This window comes from Atta colombica, unplaced genomic scaffold (genome assembly GCF_001594045.1).
Source record: "Atta colombica isolate Treedump-2 unplaced genomic scaffold, Acol1.0 scaffold210, whole genome shotgun sequence".
Classification (NCBI taxonomy): domain Eukaryota; kingdom Metazoa; phylum Arthropoda; class Insecta; order Hymenoptera; family Formicidae; genus Atta; species Atta colombica.
Window position 1 is genome coordinate 2144740 of NW_017259306.1, and position 20551 is coordinate 2165290.

The 20551-nt window shown below is 38.5% G+C and overlaps 1 protein-coding gene across 1 annotated transcript in view; it reads right to left on the minus strand.

The window, feature by feature from the left end:
* LOC108687629 (transcription factor Sp9) overlaps nucleotides 1-17835 on the minus strand; it is a 32263-nt gene extending 14428 nt beyond the window's left edge. Inside the window, exon 1 of the mRNA XM_018193505.1 lies at nucleotides 17443-17835. Coding sequence (XP_018048994.1) covers nucleotides 17443-17529 — 87 coding nt within the window. The 5' untranslated portion in view covers nucleotides 17530-17835. The remainder of the gene's footprint in view (nucleotides 1-17442) is intronic.
* Nucleotides 17836-20551: the final 2716 nt, after the last annotated feature.

Here is a 20551-nt window from a genome sequence, read left to right on the forward strand (position 1 = left end):
TCTCTCTCTCTCTCTCTTTCTCTCTCTCTCTCACTCGGCAGATTCTCGTGTCGAGTAATATAGCGACCGCCTTGGCTTCGCTGAACAGGGCGACGTGTTACCGACGGCGTTATGGCAACAAACTGGCACTAAATCACCTTTGGCAGACCACGTGAACTCGTTCATCTCGACTCGGCCGGACGCAGCTGCCGCTAAAGTAAAGCAGTTAAAGATCCAATCTCTCGAGGAGAGCCGCGGCTCTTTCTCTCCCTCGTCTCGGCGCTATAATATTCCGAGCAAAAAAGACGCACGCGCGCGCGATCTTCCGAGATCGGTCTCGCAAATAGTTCGAGAACTTGTAAAACTTCACGCAACGATCTGTCTATGACAGATCACATTCTGTTTTCATAATGGTTTCGATGTCGGTCATCTCATAGATGTAATAGGTATTTTTATAGACTGGCGTTTCTTGATTTTATAATCCCTACATTTCTTTAGAAAGAATTGAACATCAGCAACTCTTTTCAACTCGATACTTGAAATTGATTATTGCTTCAGCGTTCAGTTCTAGGGTAAGTTCTCTAAGAATTTTTTTAAATACAAGCAATAGAAGTACAAAAAACGAAAAAAAAACTTAAAAAAAAGTAGAAGATATGACACATTACAATTAAAATAAAAGGCTACGGTAGAAAAAAATAATGAAATAACGAAAATTAACAAAAACATAATATTTCAAATAAAATGAAGAGTTATAGATAATAATGAAAATGATAAAAATAATAATTTGATCACAAACAGCAATTTTTACGTTAAAAAATGCTTTTCTTTTTTTAGAGTTTAATAAATCCTCCTTTTCGTTCATGATTTTGAAAAATTATTAAGTTTTGTAACTCATAACTTTTATTTTTTTTTTCTAAAGAATGTACAGGTAAAATGCAGTGAGACAAAAATTTCCAAGAGGTTTTTTTGAACTTTCCAAATCTCTCTTAGATGCACCTATAAAACTACTTCACTCTTTGTAAATTGCTAGTAACAAAATTTCACAAGAATATGCAATCTATTCTTACTAGGTACATTTATACATCATCTCGCGAGTTTTTTTAGATGACTAGTTCGATCTTTTAACTGTGACAAATTAGTCTACGGAAGAATAAAAAAAAACGTAAAATATTAGTAATGACCAGTAATAAATATCAAATTTCGAGATACTGCTACTGCTTATGAACTATGCGAAGTTTCCATATAGCTGTCATGTTTAAGTAGGTGACTATAGACGTACTTAACACGCTGCGAACGTAACTGACGGGACTATAAATCTACCCGGTTGCGAAACAGGTGGCTCTATTCTCGAAGAAAGTGCGCTTTATACACACCTGGTAGTGAACGTCAGCAAGTTAATTCTGGCGTTAAACACATAAAACGAATTATTTGCCATAATAATAGAATTTCCAACATTTGTATTATTGATTCATTATTTATAAATGACCATGTTACATCGTTATTAACGGTAACATAATGTTGATACGAAGATCCATTCGTAATAGGCTTGCCAATAACGTGTAATGTCGAGCCGATAATGTCAAGAGGTTAATGTAAAGATCATCAGAATAGATCGAGACGCGACTCCATATTGCCTAGTTGTGTGTATTTGATTTGTTGAACGAAAGAGCACAGCTGAGCGTCAGAAAGTGTGCATTGATGGTGTTTAAAGCCGAGAGTAAATGCGCGATCTATGAACATTATGCTCGAGAAACAAAAGAGCTTCTACATAAAAATTTAAATAATATATCGAAAACCGTCGTGTTATAAACAGTAATTTAAAAGGGTCGCGAATTAAAGCGTAGGCGGAATTAAGCGGTCCTTTTCTTCAGCGATCCTCTTCTTCTTCTGCCAACGAAACGCTTTATCGGTACACGCGTGTAATACCTATAATCGTTGCACGTGTTGTAACCCGTTGCTTGAGAGGAACCTGTGCTTTCTATCTCGTTAGCGCTTGGTATAGGGTGTTCATTTTAAAACATCAACTTTAAAATCTTCAATTTTCGTGCTGTTAAAAAAATGTCCAAGTGTCGTTGGGAACGCTATGTTCCGTGTCGCTCAATAAAATTGCAATCGTAATTCACAAAAACCCATAACACGTTGATTCATAAAGGAAATGGAAAAATGGAGAAAAAATGTACACAGAAGTGAAAAAAAATAATGAAGACAAGTATGAAAATGATAAAAGGTAAAACTGGTACGTGCATTTAGAGAAAGTTCGTTGCTCGTGTGCGTAATTGACATGACGTGAAAAATACCTTTAATGGCGTCGGTCGACGAAGCGATAAAGTTTACCGACACGCACGTCACTATGTTATTAAAGTCAACTGAACACCATTAAAAATATTTCTCACGTTGTCTATTACGAGAGATCGTAATTTTAGATATTTTCTTATTTTATATACGGTTGTTATTGAACATGTAGTATTATAATTAATATTTCCCGCTTAATAGAGCAGTACACTGGTGATGTTTGTTTTTAAATGATGGTATAGCCCATATGATTAAATATGTAGCTACTTATATTATCGCTCAAAAGTTCGGGGCATTTTATAACCTTTAGGTAAAACTACTGCAGTTCTTTATAGAGATATAACTAGCTTATTAAAAATATCAATTTTTTATTTCTGAATGTATTGTATATTTGGAATAATTTATTGACACAATTTTATAGTAAATAAGGTTGATTACATTTTTTCAAAATTTACACGACGTTCTAAAGCTTCTTTTAACTCTCTCAAGCTAACATCTAAATTGCAACACAGTCATACTGAATCTATAAAACCCATTTAATTTATATTAAAAGGCACTAATTGAGAATCAAAATATATGATGATATAAAATAAACTATAAAATATATTTTAATGGAAATAATCTAAATTCGCAGATGTAACACGAAAAAATTAAATTGTTTGACATTTCTGTGCTAAGAAAAATGTTAGGTTGAAATTGAACGATCCAGAAAATTTTACATAGAATTCTAGATTTAATCAAAAATTCTGATTTATCCATTTTCAACCAAAATTCTAATTGGTCCACCAACTCCAGAGAGTTAAACAATCTATATGGAAATGTATAATAAGTATTTAAATCATATTTGAATAATATTGAATGTGCACATTTATGGATTAGCAAAAAATATTAAAATATTGAAATCGAGGCAAAATTATTATTATTATTAATATAATTCACGTATAGTATTTGTAGCCAGGCCGACATTCACGAAAATGAACGTTGTATGTATACAGATATCAGTACTAGCAGATCGACCGGATCTCGAACAAAATGGTTCGCGTGTCTTCCGCGCCAACTTCGCAAAATTTATTGCCTCATCGTGCTTCCGTACGATAGATCCGCGATACGTTCGCTCGTTCGTTTTATCTCGCAGCAAATCACGCGTTCTGAAATTATGCAAATCATTTTTCTCAACGTTGTATCTTGGATTTCTCGACGACTCTATAAGCGAAGCTTCAACCGTAAAACGCCATCAATCCCAAAAGTAAATATCAAATGTTGATTTGCTGTCAATCAGTATTTTCAATCAAGAAAACAAGATTTACTATCAGTAAGTTAATTTAAAGAGATGACACGCGTCCGATTTTCAGTGCTGCCGATTGTAAAATTCGCCCGGGGATATGAGGTCATGAAACGAGGATCATGGTTAATATGATTCGCGAATACGGGACCAGGAACGCGTGGAATCGGTTTATCAGATCGTCGCTATTGAATCGCTCCATTAGGAGCGCATCTAATCGCAAGCCAACCCTCGCAACGATGGGTCACCCTCGTTTTCGAGGACCATGCTCCACCGGGGCGTCCTGCAACAGACTGTGACATATTAGGCTACCCCCGCCCTCACAAAAGGGGCATCATCCCCGGTTATATAAGGACCTCGTAAAGAGGGTGATCCCCTGTGACCGGATTTATTGTTTCACGATTTGTTGGACGAGCGAGCGAACGGGCCGTGGGAGCGAGATCTGACGCGGTTGGTTCTTTGAATAACCTGTGCATCGACAAGCCACATAAATATATTATCTTCGTCGCGCGGAAAGATTGCTGAAGCGATCGCCAAAGACGGTCTGAGGAGCGGTAATGTTCATGAGCACGCAAGTAGATGCTTACTATCTTTTAGCGATTTTATCGCCGCGACGGAAGTTTGAATAATCGTTGACTGTTGGATGAGTACACTATTCTGACTATGCTATGATATGCAGGATATACGTTCAAAGCACACTAGTAGATTAATAAATCAAATTCATCGGAAATGTTGCAATTTGCAATTTCAGGTTATCTGGTAAACTTGTTAAATGGATTTCGGATATAACAGAATTAATATATTAAGTATTTCATAATAATATCAAGTATTAATATCTAATATTGAAAAATCCTTAACGCACGTCCTACATGCCGTTAAGGATCGTTAATAAAAGAAAAAGGAAAGATTAAATGTTAAAAGAGAAGATGCTGCTGTACAGAGATGATTATTTTAATGCTTGATGATAGAGAGCTTCGTAAATAAGTGGCTAAACATGGAAAGCCATGTGAATCCCCCTACATAAAAATTCATAAATGAGTGAACGAGAGAATGTTCCCTCGATTCTCGAGGACGCGCCCATAAATCGTGACGGCAGTGCGTCGTCCTTCCGCGAGAGAGGGACTTGATTTTCCTAATTCACTGGCGGATGTCGCGCCGGAATAGAACATGGCGAGAACGCCATCCGATCCGTAAATCTAACGGTATCGGCTCCGACGACGACGACGGGGGTCGTTACGCAATGCGCGGAGAGGATAATTCGTCACCTCGGGGTACGTAGAATGTGATGGAGATACCGAAATGCAAATTATCCAGCCTGCGAGAACGCGACCGAGTGAGCGAACAAGCTGGACTGGCGAAAAATCGGAGAATGTTCCGTTGACCGGTCCTCGTTTGCCAGTCCGGTTTCTTCTGGCGCGCCATTTCTTTGAGATTTTTTTCCTTATTACACAAACTACGTAAGATCTCTGATATGATCTAAATCGTCGACTCGCGAATCGGTTCGCGTCGCTACGCGAATCGGTTCCACGAAAATATAGGCGAGGCATTGGAACTCTACAAGATCTATCTTCCGCATCACTTTTCTACGACCGCATATTTCCCTTTCAATAGTCGGATAAATCGGATAAAAACTGCGTTTTATATACATTACTTTAAATACGAAACGACACTACGGTTTGAATATTAAGATGTTGAACTATTATATATATTCATTTAAATGAATTAATTTCAGAAATGATAATTGCATGCCGATATGATTGTCGAACTTTCAATGCAATCTGAAATATTAATAATCCCCCTAAATTTCCCAAATTAATCTTGAAAAACTGTAATAAACTTGCGTTTTATATATTTGACAGCGTATTGATCCATGTAGGATTCAATGGAATATGTAAATATCGTTTAAAAAATTATAGGAAATTATAATAAGATCCACGCAAAAATATTATTATACTCTAAAAAAAATATTGTTAATGTTGATACAAATACTAATACGGCATAAATTTAATACCAAGAATTTTAGTCCACATTGTGATGATGTGATATAAACACAAGAGATTTCCATCAAGTTGATGTTAATATTAGCATCAACACAGAGTGAAAATTATTAAATTATATTACCGACATCGCATGATGGTAATATAATTTAAATCCACACCCATATCTTTGATAGTGTAGGCATCAACATCCATTTTGATATATTCTCTCGTTTATTTGTGTTGAACATTTCTCGATCGATTTTCACTTATGTACTATTGTTAGAACATAACATTTCAAGCATTCTTTACTCTTCTTTAAATTCCGAGATGTCGTTTGTGGGCGATGTCAATATAAGACGAGAAGAAGACAGCTGTATTGAGTGCTAAATGTGCGGTGGAAACACGAGTCATAATCTTTAAACACCCGTCAGACATTCCATTTGTTTGTCGTTCGTAAGGCGTTATGAGTTATTGATACAACATCCACTCATTAATCATGCACGCCTCGTTGCACGAAACAAGCTTCTCTTATTTCTGTAATTTATTATACGGCATATTATGTGGAAAAGAGAGACGAAGCCGTCACAGATTTATTTCTGATTTGATGAGTATATTTGTTCTATACTTTCGAAATAGATACGCAGTGTATTGTGCGTGCCGTCAGTCTTTCTCCAAGGGCTTCGTTGACGGGTCGAAACAATTCAGCACCGGCGTGATGTGAAATAATTTCCGAGAGCGAAGGGTTCTGTGAAGGGCCTCGTGGGTCAAGTATCATTACGCGTAACGATTACGCTAGCGACTCCACTTTTATTGGCATTTCTAAAACGTAATATATTCTCTTTCTCTTTCTCTCTCTCTCTCTCTCTCTCTCTCTCTCTCTCTCTCTTTCTCTTGAGTTAACAGCTCGACTTGTGTATTGTCACATAAGTGAGGATAAAGATCGATTAAGGAGGAGAAGCAATTACATGTGATTGTAACTGACTGTCGTATGAGAAAAAAGACATATATCCGACCGCGTATACGCACGACCGATTTAATATCAAATCCGCCGCATTCCGCGGTAATAATACGTCGGGCAATTACTCGAAACTCGTTGATTCCTCTTTCGCACGCGGACGCCGCACGCAATGATCTTTCCGCACACATACATGCGTGTACGTGCACCCGGGGCGGTCCGAGCCGCGCAAGGTGCGGCCGTTTGCATCTGCTAAAAGAGGAAAATCGCGGCTGGCTTCTTCACGTGCGGAATATGCCGGAAGTCGTCGTCAGAATCCCGGAAGAGGTCGTCGGCCGACTCCACGCGCGAAAGAGCTTTAAATTGCTCGAAAGAAGACGACGCTAAATACGGCTCCTCGGCTGGCGAATAGAACTGCGGGACGCGTCAAATATTCGTCACGCGAGCGTTTTCCATTCTTCCTTCCTCCTCGGGGTTTGTCGAGCCTCTTCGCGAAGAGTAGAAACCGGGGACGCGCGAGGTGCCAACACGTCGGGACGACAGGCCAACGTGAACGAGAATCCAGATTGCGAGCCTGATTTTTAGCCTTGTTCGAGCGTGTATACGTACAGTGGCAGCTAAAAGTTTGCCGCTCGCATGAGCAACGGTTTGATATTGTCAGGGCTGGGCATCTATGTATTTGAAATACTTTTATTTGAAAAACAGTATTTATAACATAATTTCTTTATAATACAATTGTATTTTATATTTTGCGTTTGCAGCGGAGAACATAAAAATATTTTATATTTTGTATTTCAAATACTAAAATTGACAATCAATCTTATTATTTGAAAAATATGAAATATTTTCAATCTTTCGATTTGAAATACAAAATATAAAATACAATTGTATCATAAATATTGTGTTTAAAAGAAAAATATTTCAAACATTCTGAGTATTTCATACATTCCCAGCTCTAGATATCGTACAGAATATATATGTCTTTTTCGTATGAAAATATTTAATGATAGATTTTTTATACTTTATATTTTTAAAAAACCATATATTCTTATATATATTTTTTATAGAAGTCAAACACGTGTGTAGAGTGGGGTTATTTCGTCAATTTTAAAGTGATATAAAAATTTGCAGAAAAATGCCTCGCACATTCAATTACATTTCAAACATAACTGATTTATTGCTACATAATATAATTTGTAAACATAAAAAGTAACATACAACAAAAAAAGCATAAACTGATACAAAATCAGTGAGATTCTATCTGTAAAGGATCTTCAAAAAAAAAAAAAGAATAATTAAGAAAATAATTTACGATTATCTACAGAGATTTTTGCATTATTACATTTTTGCAATTTGAATCATTCTAATACTCTAATGAACACTCAATATAATTTTTATTATGAAATTCGTTTGTATACAAAAGTTAAATAATATAAAGATTTCATTATCGACATGACGATGTACTATTTACGATTTACTATTATAAAAGCTTCAATCACGGCAACAAACAAATTTTTCTTTGCAGTGACATGCTTATAATTACATTGTACTCAAACATTACATTGTACTGACTGCTTTTTAAAACTGTAAATACCTTTGTTAAATACGTTGCGTAAAATAAAAACATACGTTATTGCTGATCAGAAAAGCCTATTGATGAAAGAACCTTCAACCCCTATCCCTATAGTTTATAGTTAATATATCCCTGTGCATTTATATTTTATATTATAGGATGAGTCACATTTATGATTAGCTCTAAGTTAATTTATGTTTAATATTATCATAATAAATAATTTTAAAATATGTAATTGTCTTTCCTCTCTTTTGAACAATTTTATATTTCTAATTCATGTCATTTTTTTGCAGAGATTTTACATAAAAAACTTAATAATAGATTTTTAAATAAAATTTTAGATTATAAAAAAATATAATTATATGTATAATTGTAACATAACTAGAATTGTATTTAAAATTTTATTAAATAAATTTGTCCTTTAAAAATATTTGAAAGAAAAACCATGTGTGTGTAAGATCTATATTTAATTAAGGGATCTCAATGAAATAATTACATAATATTTAAATGTGATATATCAAAATTATAGTTTCTCGTCTAGACAAGATCGAAATCGAAGAGAGAAGAGTGAGAAAGCGTAAGATACGTAATCGAAAAAGCGATAAATCATCGCGGTCGGCACTGGACGCGTTCATGCAGTCGGTGTTTTGGTTTGGACGCCGCGGGGGAGACGACTCCCCGCGGGGGTGCTCTTTATCCTTCGAGCTGAGCGGCGAGAGGTCGGCACTGCCGGATAAAGGGTAGAGGCTTCTGCGTCCCGCCGAGCGTCGTTGGTACCCGTCATTCATCGCGCTCTTTCAACAAGCGTCCGGTAACGATTACTCGCATAGTACTAATCACGGTACTAATGCGTCAAGCGCCACGCGAAAAATTACACCGCGTATACGGACAGGTGCGTATTCGGAATAAATTTATCGAACAGCAAGTTCTCTCCTTTAAACGACCATGCTTGTCTAACAAATTACATATAATCTAATCTAATCTCCAACTTCCTCATGTTTATGCTCTTTTTTACTCGATGATTCGATACTATTGTCCAATTGTTTAAGAATTCCTATAGAGCGAAAGATAGCGAGATCGTTAACAATCGTTCCGGCCAACGCGCGTTAGAACAATTGTCTGTCAACGAGGATATTACTCATTCTTCGACAGTACTGTGTTGTACTGTACGATTGTACCTACAACGATCGACAGGAATATAATGGTCGCGCGTGTACACGTGCGCGATATATATCGATAACGTCGATACGTCGCATCGCGCCGCGCTGCGCTGCACTGCGAGCTGGAAGGAAAGAGCACAAAGTTCTGTCGACGGCTAAAATTTGTAAAATCGCGTCGCGCGTTCCTCGCCGCGAGCGTTTTCGGTTTCAGCGGAAAGATATCCCTATTGTTTCAGCGATAAAAAAAGTTAGCGGGGCTTAAATAGAACCGCGCAGCGAGAGTCGTTAATAATCGTCCTCCACTTTACTCGAGTGGTGCACGATAAAGCCTCGAGGTGTCGACCACAGATCGAGTATTGTTCGTCCTTTCCCATCACCGGAGCCCGGTGAATGACGCTGCCCGGCGATGATACGTCACGATAATGGCCGGTAATTCGACGTACCATCGCCGAGGCTCGTGCGCGCCTAGGAGGAATATTGTTTCGCAGCGCGCGATGGGAGTAGAGAGAAGTCTTGGCTTTTCAATTATCGGACCTTGGAGCGATACGATGATGGCCGGCGGAAGGCACGTATAACCCGGTGCAAGCCGCTGCACGCGGCCGATAAACCCACACGCACGGGCGTATCTACACCAAATTGCAGGTTCGATCGAGCCGCGGCTTGTACGTACGTACGATGTGCAACGAGTGGTACACACAACGCGTGTGGATCTCGCGAGTGCTCGATATAGTATCTCTGTGCACGGCACTCGCGCGGTCAACGACTATCTGCAAAATTTCACTAACAATCTCACGCCGATTATCGTTTAACAAATAAACAATATTCGTTTAACAACGCCAGTTTGTAATCTTTTCTTTCCAAGAGAGCCATCATTTTCATTAAAACTTACTTCTTTTTCCCCTTCTTAGTTAGTGCCATTTTTATAAAAATGTCCATTTCAAGCAAAGGTTGGACCAAAAGAAAAAGGTTGTTTGTACCTTTCACAAGTGTCCTTCACCAATGTCTCCTCGTGACTCGATATATAAAATAATGCCCGAGTGAACTTCTTTATTTAAAAGGTAATACGTTGTTATATCTTTACCATCATCTTGATCTGAGTTTTCACAGCCACAATATCGAATCTGTCGTACAGTCTATAACTTTAATAACCACGTGCGACAGCTTTATTCAAAATATATTCACGTGAGTTTACTTCTGCCCGAGCAGGATCTTTTCAAAGAAGGATCTTGCGAAACGAGAAACGCGAACATGCACGAGACTTCGATCAGTAACGCAACCATCGATCGAAGATTAACTTCCGTAGTGTTTTTTAGACCGATTCACTTCGCAGATACGGTGCTGTTAATCGAAGCTGGGAAAGTAGGGATGAAGGGTAATGGCGAGTATCGTGTTCCCGCGACCGGTTTCGAGAAAGGCTGACTCGAGGTTCTAATACGTTGAAACGCATAAATCATCCGTAACATAGACAGACTTTGAAAAAGCAATAAATATATCGCCCCGCGTAATATCTTCTAGCCTGCAATTTCACACAATTTATGTCTCTCTGAAATATATAAGCGACGTGCCAATCCGGCTCGAGGAACCTCATCTATCGCATATTTCTCTGGATGTTTAGGATCGATTACATTTTCGAATGATGTTTTTCAGCCCGCAGCTTATTGGTCAGCGTGGACTCCATGGATTCCGTGAATCCGTGGCACGCGACGTTTTCTGTTTCAGGATATTGTTTTTCGAAATAATCGCTACGTTAAGAATTATACGACTTGAGATAATACTGTCTCTTCTGCTCGCTTCTCAGGAACGCCAACTGCCACAAAAACAATGCTGAATAATACTTTTGAGGTTTTCATGAGTACTTTCTATCCAGAAGTGCATTTCGCAGATTATCTCCGTGTCCAAATCCATTATTACAATACATTTTCTGGATATTGCAATTTACTTCATCTGATACTGAAATATCTAAAAATTTAACTAGATACAAATCTGAAAATAATTTTGCTTAGACCATTAAAATAATTATATGGGATGTTCAAATTAGTTACTAAGATATTAAAACCTTTTATATTCCACAGCATTGTGTTTAACATAAAAAAAGCAGCTTTACAACTGTTGTAAAATTCTTTAATGTTATTAACCTTGCCCTTAGTTCTTCATCTAAATATATAATTTAAACCAATCATATTCACAGAATCTTACAACAGTTGCAGTCTGCTTTTTTTACTGGACGCAGCCATTATCAGTAATGCTTAAACATTCTACTTCTACATAATTATTTTATGGTTCAACAAAATTATTTTCAGTATTTTCTGTATATATCTAACTAAATTTTTGGATACTTCAATAAAATCGTTCTTTCTTTGCAATATTCGTGCGCAACATGGGTAAAAAAAGAAATTATTTTACGTGTCGTATCAACGTTTACTTTTCAGCAAAACTGTTTTTCCCAGACACACGTCATATCTATGATCAATTTGACATTATAATTGTCTGACTTAAGTATGTATACGTGTACACATATACTAGTACACATATACTAGTTTTTCATGCGAACTCGTTGCACACACGTATACGCAAATTATAGCCGGCTGTTTTCGTATCGTTTTCTTACAGGAGAGAAGGGACGGCCGCGCGCGACGTCCATGTCGATGCTTAAACGATACCAAAATCAATCGATCATATGTAATAACGGTTTCCTAAAGACGACTTTTCACAAACTGCCACCCGGCGGCCATGTTGTCTCCCTGCACATCTGCCAGTTTTGGGCCCCGGGCAGCACGGCGAGCAGAACGAGCTGTACGAGCGAGCTTTCGAAAGGGTGTTTACACGTCGCGAGTTACGATGCGCTCGACGAAAATAATTCATTAGGATATCACATTGGGCGTGACAGACAGGGGTCGAGAAAAGCAGTGACTATTATCCTGATCAATGATTTTCCACCAATAAAATTTTATGCAGAATTGGCATGAGAGTCATTAAAATAAATGAAATTTTTATATAAAAAAATTAATGTAGAAAATGAAATACAAATTTTTACACGGAAAGAATGATTTTATCGAAGTATTTAAAAATTTAGCTATGGTACATATGTGAAAATAATTTTGTTTGATCATCAAAATAATTATATAAACTACTTAAATTAATAATATTATTGTTGCAAAAAGTTTTAACATTCTAATAACTAGCTTGATAACTACGCTATATAAATATTTTATCCAACAAAATTATTTTCAGATCTATATATAGCTAAATTTTTAAATACTTCAATAAAATTGTTCTTTCCGTATAGTTATTTTCAAATATATATTTATAGATAAATTTTTAGATACTTTAGCAAAATCGTTCTTTTTGTGTATAAAACATAATTAAAAAATAAGAAAACAAAGAAAAAATAAAGCTTTCAGTCTTTGGTTTCTTCAGTTCAGTACTTGGCAAACACTTTATAAGAGAGAGAGAGAGAGAGAGAGAGAGAGAGAGAGAGAGAGAAAGAGAGAGAGAGAGAGAGAAAAGATCTTTATTAACCAAATTTTGAACCGCACGTTTCTATTGAATTCTTTCTTGCAACGCCAAAAGATCTATTCTCTGGAATGTGAAGCGAAATTCGGATGCTTCGGACCCTTAAGATTTAGAAGGGCTTCGTGGCCAACGAAAGACTGTGTGTATCGCATGTTTCGCAAGAGATGTTGCGGTCGTTTAAGGAAATACGTTTCCCTCTTCTCTCTCTCTCTCTCTCTCTCTCTCTCTCTTCTTCTTCTTCTTCTTCTGTGATCCCTTTCTCTCTCCATCTTTTGCTCTCAAATAGTACAAATTAGGACGACATCCTCGTATGGCATCCGGTGCTTCAGGTAAATCCTCTTAGGTCACGTAAAAAGGTGCTCACGCACCTCCCTCCGCAACCCTCGTCCGCGTTCCCGGCGTGACAGAGGACGCAGTTTTCTGCACGACGAACATTGCACTCCGCAGCGGCCGTTCGCAGTCCATTGTTGCTCTTGAAAATGTCAACGGGACGTCGCTTAAAAGGACACCTTTACCAGAGGAATCGGATTATCGGATTACCGATGTGGAAGTAGGAGAGCCCTCGAGAGGGTACTCGAGAGCACAGCGCGGATGACATCGTGCAAAATATTGACAGGTGTCAACTACATTCGCTATTGGCGGACACGAGTAGAGTCGCATATAAAAGTGCTCGAGGATGTTAGTTCTGTCACAAGAACATATATGCGATATTCTCTTCCGATTTTGTCTCATTCTCGTGTCACGATCCTCAGCGGTATAATACACATAACAGGTCATCTACTTCAGAAAATATAATTTAAATGAAGATTTTGTAATCATTTCCTATACTTGTACGCATGTATATGTGTGTGTGTGTGTGTGTGTGTGTGTGTGTGTGTGTGTGTGTGTGTGTGTGTGTGTGTGTGTGTGTGTGTGTGTGCGCGCGTGTGCGTGCGCGTGCTCGCGCGCGTACATGTATGCGTCAGTATTACAAGTTTGTATTCTCGAACAGAATTTTTAAAATATTTAATATGAGATTACGGAGAGAAAGAGAAAGAGAGAGAGGAGGCGGAAGTAGCGTAGTCCGTTGGAAATAAAGATATTGTGTCAACGAAGAGAGCGACGGGGCGCGGCGGAGTCGTTCGTGAATTAGTAACTCCTCGGTTCCAGGGATATTCCAGGCTTCATCGGTCGAAGTATTAATTTATTAATGACTCACCGGAATCGATCGCTAGAAAGACAATGCTGCTGCATCGCGCTGAGTCGTTCATAGCGTGACACGTTTGCTGGTTTCCCTCGGATTCACGTCTTTTCAATATAGCGTGCCGATATATAACTTTACCAAGAAAATTCTCTCCAAGTTTTGTAGGTAGTTTCATGTATAGCTTCAACGTGACGAAGGTTCAGCGTGTGCCGTTTTGCGTGTGTCACGTTTATTATGCATGACATTGGAGCAGTAAGAAAGTAACATATCTTTATATTCCTAAACACATACATTATGTATCGTTTTCCTCTTCCCTTTTATTCAGATAAATATCATAGCTATATAGATTTATTTGAAGATTTTTTTCCGATCGTGAAAATTTAATTACATAACAATGTAAAAATTTTACCGTCGATAGTAAAGAACGTAATGCAACGTTCGAGATGTATTGCGTTGCTTGAAAAAAGTTGAAAGTTTACGATCGAAACGTCGCGCGTCGAAACTAGGGTTGTTGACATTCTCATCCAATCGACCCTGAGGAAAAAGAGGGAGAACGTGCGTATGCGTGTAAACGACGAGTTAATGTCGCACGACAACGCGATGAGGTTCGCTTCTATTCCTCTCGTCGCGCTAAGTCGAGCGTATTAATCGACGCGTAACGCAGAGGTCGCGTTCCATTCACCGATGCACTATCGAGGAGTTTCATGGCCCTTTAAGGACCTCCATTGACGACATGAGAGAAAGACAGGATGAAGAGAAAGAAACAAAGAGACAAGACCCTTACGGAGGAGAGTAGATACTATTGGCGAGATCGGGTGGCGAAAGGAAGTAGGCATCGCGTTTCCATCCCACGCATCCTGTCAAGTGGATTCCTTCGGCGCACAAAGGAGATCGGACAAATAATTGGCTCCTCGGATACACAGGTAGGGTAGTTCTTTTGAGTCCTGAGAACCTTGCGCAAGGACCATTGTGCGAGGGACACTCGATACATTCGGATCGAGTAGCTCGACACTGGCAAAGGAACGTGGCCGTAGTTTGGAAAACGGGACATCTCCGATTTAGATGAAACCTGGTATATGATTTTTCCTCTCGATGAGAAGCTGGAAAAATTCTGAAAGGATTCTCGCGCGCGATAGGAAACCATTACTTTCTAACAAAAAATTGGTTGTGAATGCTTCTAATACTCAATACATATTTTTGTATATGCAGTATATGAAAATCTATTCGATTCCCTGAAACGAATTTATTCGAATTCTTTTGCGTTGTAATTTCCTTCATCTGGAATTTACGGTTATTCACAAGCGCGAGTTATAGAATGATCTGGATCGTCGATGCTATGAATAATCTCGTAGAGATGCAAAAAACGGGCCGCTTGCAAAAAAGACTCAAACGATGACGCGATGGCAAGCTACGAGAATCACGCGAAAACAGGTTCGCCATTATGGAGACGGGGGAAGCGCGGATATCGAAAAACAAATAGCGAATCAAGGATGGAGAACCGTGCGAGGTAACGAGAGGTCGCAAAAAGCCAGACCGGAAGTTGGATCAGTCTGAAGGACGATTTCGAGCGCCCGCGCAATGTTCATCGACAGATATGCGACTTTTCGCCGACATTAATACTCAACGCGGCACACAGGAAACTTTCTGCCTGACTTAATTAATACTCGCGCTCGCGCGCACGCCTTCCTTTTTGACGGCAGGGATTTAATTACTTTTTTACGTCGACTCGTAAATCATCTTGCAGGGCCCGCACGACGACCGCCGTCGTCCTTCCTGCCGAGTCATAAAATAAAGAGCTTCGAGCAACGAGCGGAGCACATGTTGTCCGGCCACGGTCGCGAAAGCTGAAGAATACTTTGAGTTTATCATCGTCAGATTATCTCCGATATTTCGCATCTGATCCGTAACGCAACTTGCAACGTGTCGCTCCGTTACATGCCGAAAGGCGACTTCACAAATTCCATATGGGTACTCATATATATTTTCAGCACGATAAATCGTTTTATCTTTATTTAAGATAAAGTCTAATATTGATTGATAATGATCACCGAAAAAAAGATTATTGATATTTAACATATGTATAAAAAGTTACGGCTATTTGTTTCTCCGCGTAGGCGGTTCCTTGAATTTGTAAAGAATTGTTTAATCTCTGTCGTTTAATCCTCGATCAAGATCTTAGCATACATTGCAAAACTCTTGCAATCGCACGATATGACGTTGCGTAATATTAAATTACTCCTTTCTCAACGTTGACACATTCAACATTGATCACTTAGGCTTCATAAAACACGTTAAAGGTTACCGCGCTCATATCAAGCATTTGCTAATTTACAATTTATGCAAATAGTTGATATTTCAATGCGTTTCTGTTTTTGCCTTTCCTTAACTTTGCCTTTCCTTAATCATTAAATAATGTAAGAATTATTATTACGTAATAACAATGAATGAAACGTTGTCGCATGTCTTCTTTTATTCATATTGATGTCGACATTATTAAAACTAATTGCACAAATAAATTTTATTCGATCGCTCAATTATTTGATAAAAAGTTTGAAAGCTGATGTATTAATGATAAATTATTTTATAACGTAATACATCATAATATTTCGATTACGATTTGTTTTCTTATCTTGATTATTCAATTGATATATTATATAAATAAATGATACGGTTTATAGAATATTGATTGCTATATTCATTCTAATGTTCCAGATGTATCATGAATAACTAAATATATACCTGTTATGTATAGATAATAACCAACCTTCTCATTTATCACTCCTGCACGTTGGAATAAAAACCTCATAATATATGATTATATATTAAATAAAGCATAATTTTTGTATATAGATAATCGAATCTTATTGTAGCAATTATAAATAATAGCAAAGTAATTTGCTAATGTCTAGTTACGCAGCATCCATCCGTAAATTACATGGAATGTTTATCAACTTTAACTATTTAATTTACTGTTTTTCCTTCAACTTCAAATATAACTCGTGCATGAAACGTTTTTCCTTCGTAATATATTCGAAGACAAAGTCTACCAGCAAATTGACGTCGGAGATCAAAGATGACGCCTGAGATGACCATAGCAGTGATCGGCGACCAAAGCAGTTGTTAAAGTACACCTTTGAGGAAATCTCAGCGATCTTATCGAAGGTGTGAAGGATTTGACGGTAGCAGCTAATCTTTGGCATCGTGCTCTACCTGCTGGGGTAAAGATCTCAGTCCGGGATTAACGTCCCAATGAAACTCGAGAACTCGCTTTTGCTCGGAAGAGATCGTAGATCTAACTCGACCGAAAAATTAACTCGTCGCGACGGGGGTTCCTTTCACTAATGTCAAAGATCTTTTTCCACGAGTCATGATGATGATAGATACAAATTTCGTCACACATCAAGACACGTCGCAGCAGCGGATTTTGATGGAAAATCGAGCGATCGGGTGGTACGATAATATGACCCACACAACATTGAAAGAAAGGAAAAGAGAGGAAGACGAAAGACTTTAGACGGAGACTCACCACGTGCCCGTGCACCGGCGACTTCGCGATAGATTGTAGCTGGGGGTAGAGTTGACCAGCCGCCGCCGGTGTCATATCGGTCAGCATCTCGACGCCGACCCGGAGTTGTCGTAATTGGTGACCCGCGCGTTGGTGATTCGCGCACCGCGGAATTAAAGTCACACCAGACAGTAAGAAAGTCCCTCTCACGCCTCCGAGTCGTTTTGTTCTGTCCAGCTGCTTACGTTTACGCACTGCACTCGAGATCACGGGATCGAACGACGATGCGAACGTGTCTCAGACTCACGTATCGAACGCGTTCCGGTGTCGTCCTCGCGACTGATCGTCGCTCGGATAAAAAAAAAGGCTCTCCGTGGAAAAGGCCAGGATTACCGTGGTTCCCGTTCTTCGCCCCGTGACAGACTGCCGACTGTCCGAACGACTTGGTCTCAACCAGACGCGGGGATATTAGGTGGTAGGGAAACATCCAGGACTCAACGGCCCCCGGGCAAAAAAGGGGTCGGGTCCGCGAGGCGGGGCCCCACCAGAATCCGTCACCGCCCATCACCGCCTACGTGCTCTGCCTGGTTTCCTCGACTTCGTTCACCTCCTCTCCCGCGATCCGCGAGCTTCACCCCCACTTCCATACCCACCTCACAGGGCATCCTCGCCGCCGTACGCTGTCTCGGTCCCACCTCTCCGCTTCTTCAGCTTCTCTGTCGCGCTCACGATCCCTTCCGCGGCCTCCCCCCGATAATTCAGCCGTGAAATGCGCGCGCAGCTCATAGTCGCTGGAAGGAGGCACGCGCGGCGACTTTGGTGGTGCCCTCTCGACGTATAGAAGCGAGAAGAGCCTCTCGCTTCGACTCCTTCCTTCCTCCCCGCTTGCTCTCTCGCTTCCCCTTTCACCGTTTTACGTGACTCCGAGTCGTATCGTTTCACGAGCTCGCGAGCTCATAGTTTGACATAACGGTATACTACGCGCCCTGTCGTTATTTAAATGCCTATACGCGCGACGGAGAATCAGATGTAACGTCGAGTCTTCCCAATCTTCGTCAAGCCCAAGATACACGCGACGATTGAAATCGAGGGTAATCGATTAATCAGGTCTTTTCCGCGCTGTTCGCTCGTGTGCGTGTCTCGAATTAAGAAGTAAAGGGGATGAACGAAGATATCTGGATACATTTTGCCTGGATATATTTTGGGGATAGAGATACATTAGACTCGCCACGCAATAGCGATTGTATTTGATGATTTATAGTTTCGTAATCGCTTTTTAAATTTTCCAGTCTATTTGTTCAGAAATTATCATTCAAGATTATTCTTAATGCATTGCGCATTCAGGAAATTACATGCAAATTATGTTGTACCATTCTCTTTCCTACAATCGTACTCTTAATGGACATTAAGTCGCTGATGCAATTAAGTAAAATATAAGATTGAATTTTCTAGCTTAAGATAAAGATTTTTTGTCAACTGCGATAGTATCCCTTGTGGTTACATAATTCTATATAATTTATAATAGTATAGCTTATGTATTCCGTTCTGTTTAAATCGTACATGATTTTATATATTTTCATATAATCTTTATATATACTTCGAATAGAATTTTATACATGTATTTGTGGAAACACAAATGTATGTCATTTATCGAATTATAGTCGAATTATAGTATTGTTGTTGTGATATCATCTCGGGTATCATCGAATGGAAATATGATATTTTATATCTATTTATGCTTTTGAAAAAGTTAATAAGATAAAATATATTATGACCTATTTTTTTGCATGATATGATAAATTTAATTTACAGCACTTGATATATCATTCGTTATATGTGCATTCACGCGTTAACTTGTTACGACATAATTTTACAAATTGGTTTCAAACTCGCGTAATTTCTCGCTCTACATTACAACAGCTATGTGCAGCAGAGAAATCGATACTAATATTTGATCTACGATACAGTCAACGATAATGTCATATATAATAATAGTAATAATAATAATAATATTAAGTATTAATAATAATATTAAGTATAGTTAGCAAATAACTTATTAATTACCATATCGCAGATTGCATTAAAAAAATATATCAATATTTGTATATTACGTATCGCATCATTAAAATGAAAAAGTAAATATATAAAATCTATTAGCAAGAATGAATTAATGAATACATTGAATACATTTGCAGATAAAATGTGACTATATTTAATAACTGATTGAATTAAACGTCGTCATATATTTTTCTCATCACGAATCAAGATTTAAGAACTTTCTCGCAATAACATCCATCTCGACACCTGCTTAATCGTACCTCTATGTTGAACGTCAATTATTATATGCAAAAAAGAAGATACGAACTCATAATTTACTCGTGCTTTTTTGGTTTTGCGAAACAAGCTGCATGCATGACGCAGATAGGCGATGCAAGTTCGAGAACGGCGACTGTTAAAATCGCAAATATCAAAGTTGTGCAAGGAGAACCTTGTGAACACGCGCAAGAAGCTAATGCGACTTTAATCGTGCGGTTTGAATTTCAAATGTTATCGGCTCCGTCTTATAAAACGGAACACATTCGAAGAAGTATATTTTCAGTGGCGTATTCATTCGAACGGAACATTTTTATAATTTTTGAAGAGATAAATTGCTGCGGGGACTCGATAAATATATAGAAAAGTTGGAGACTAACATTTTCGTAAGATCTGATTAAGAATTATCTAAGAAAAATAAAAGCTGGGCACATCTTGCGTCAACGATTCGAGAATTAAGACGAGAGTTGTCATTAGGCTACCGCAAATTTTTTTCGTCACATGGCGAATGATACGAGTCGCTTTTATAGCGGTTTGCGTCGTGGCTGTGATTAAACCATGCCTATAAAACCGCATCGCGAGAGGCCAACCGGTTGCTAAGAATTTCATAATTGGCGTAATTTGGAGAGCCGGATTTCTCTTAAAATTTAACGCAACGGATCAAATGTACAAAACGACAATTTAATTCTACCACTAAAAAACGATTCGCCGAGTTTGTTTATGTGAATTACGAAATTTAAGTTTCCTGAATATTATTTTTAAGTAGGTATGCAGTTTTAGAGCACGCCGCAGTTTTTCTCCGCTGCATGGAAGCGCG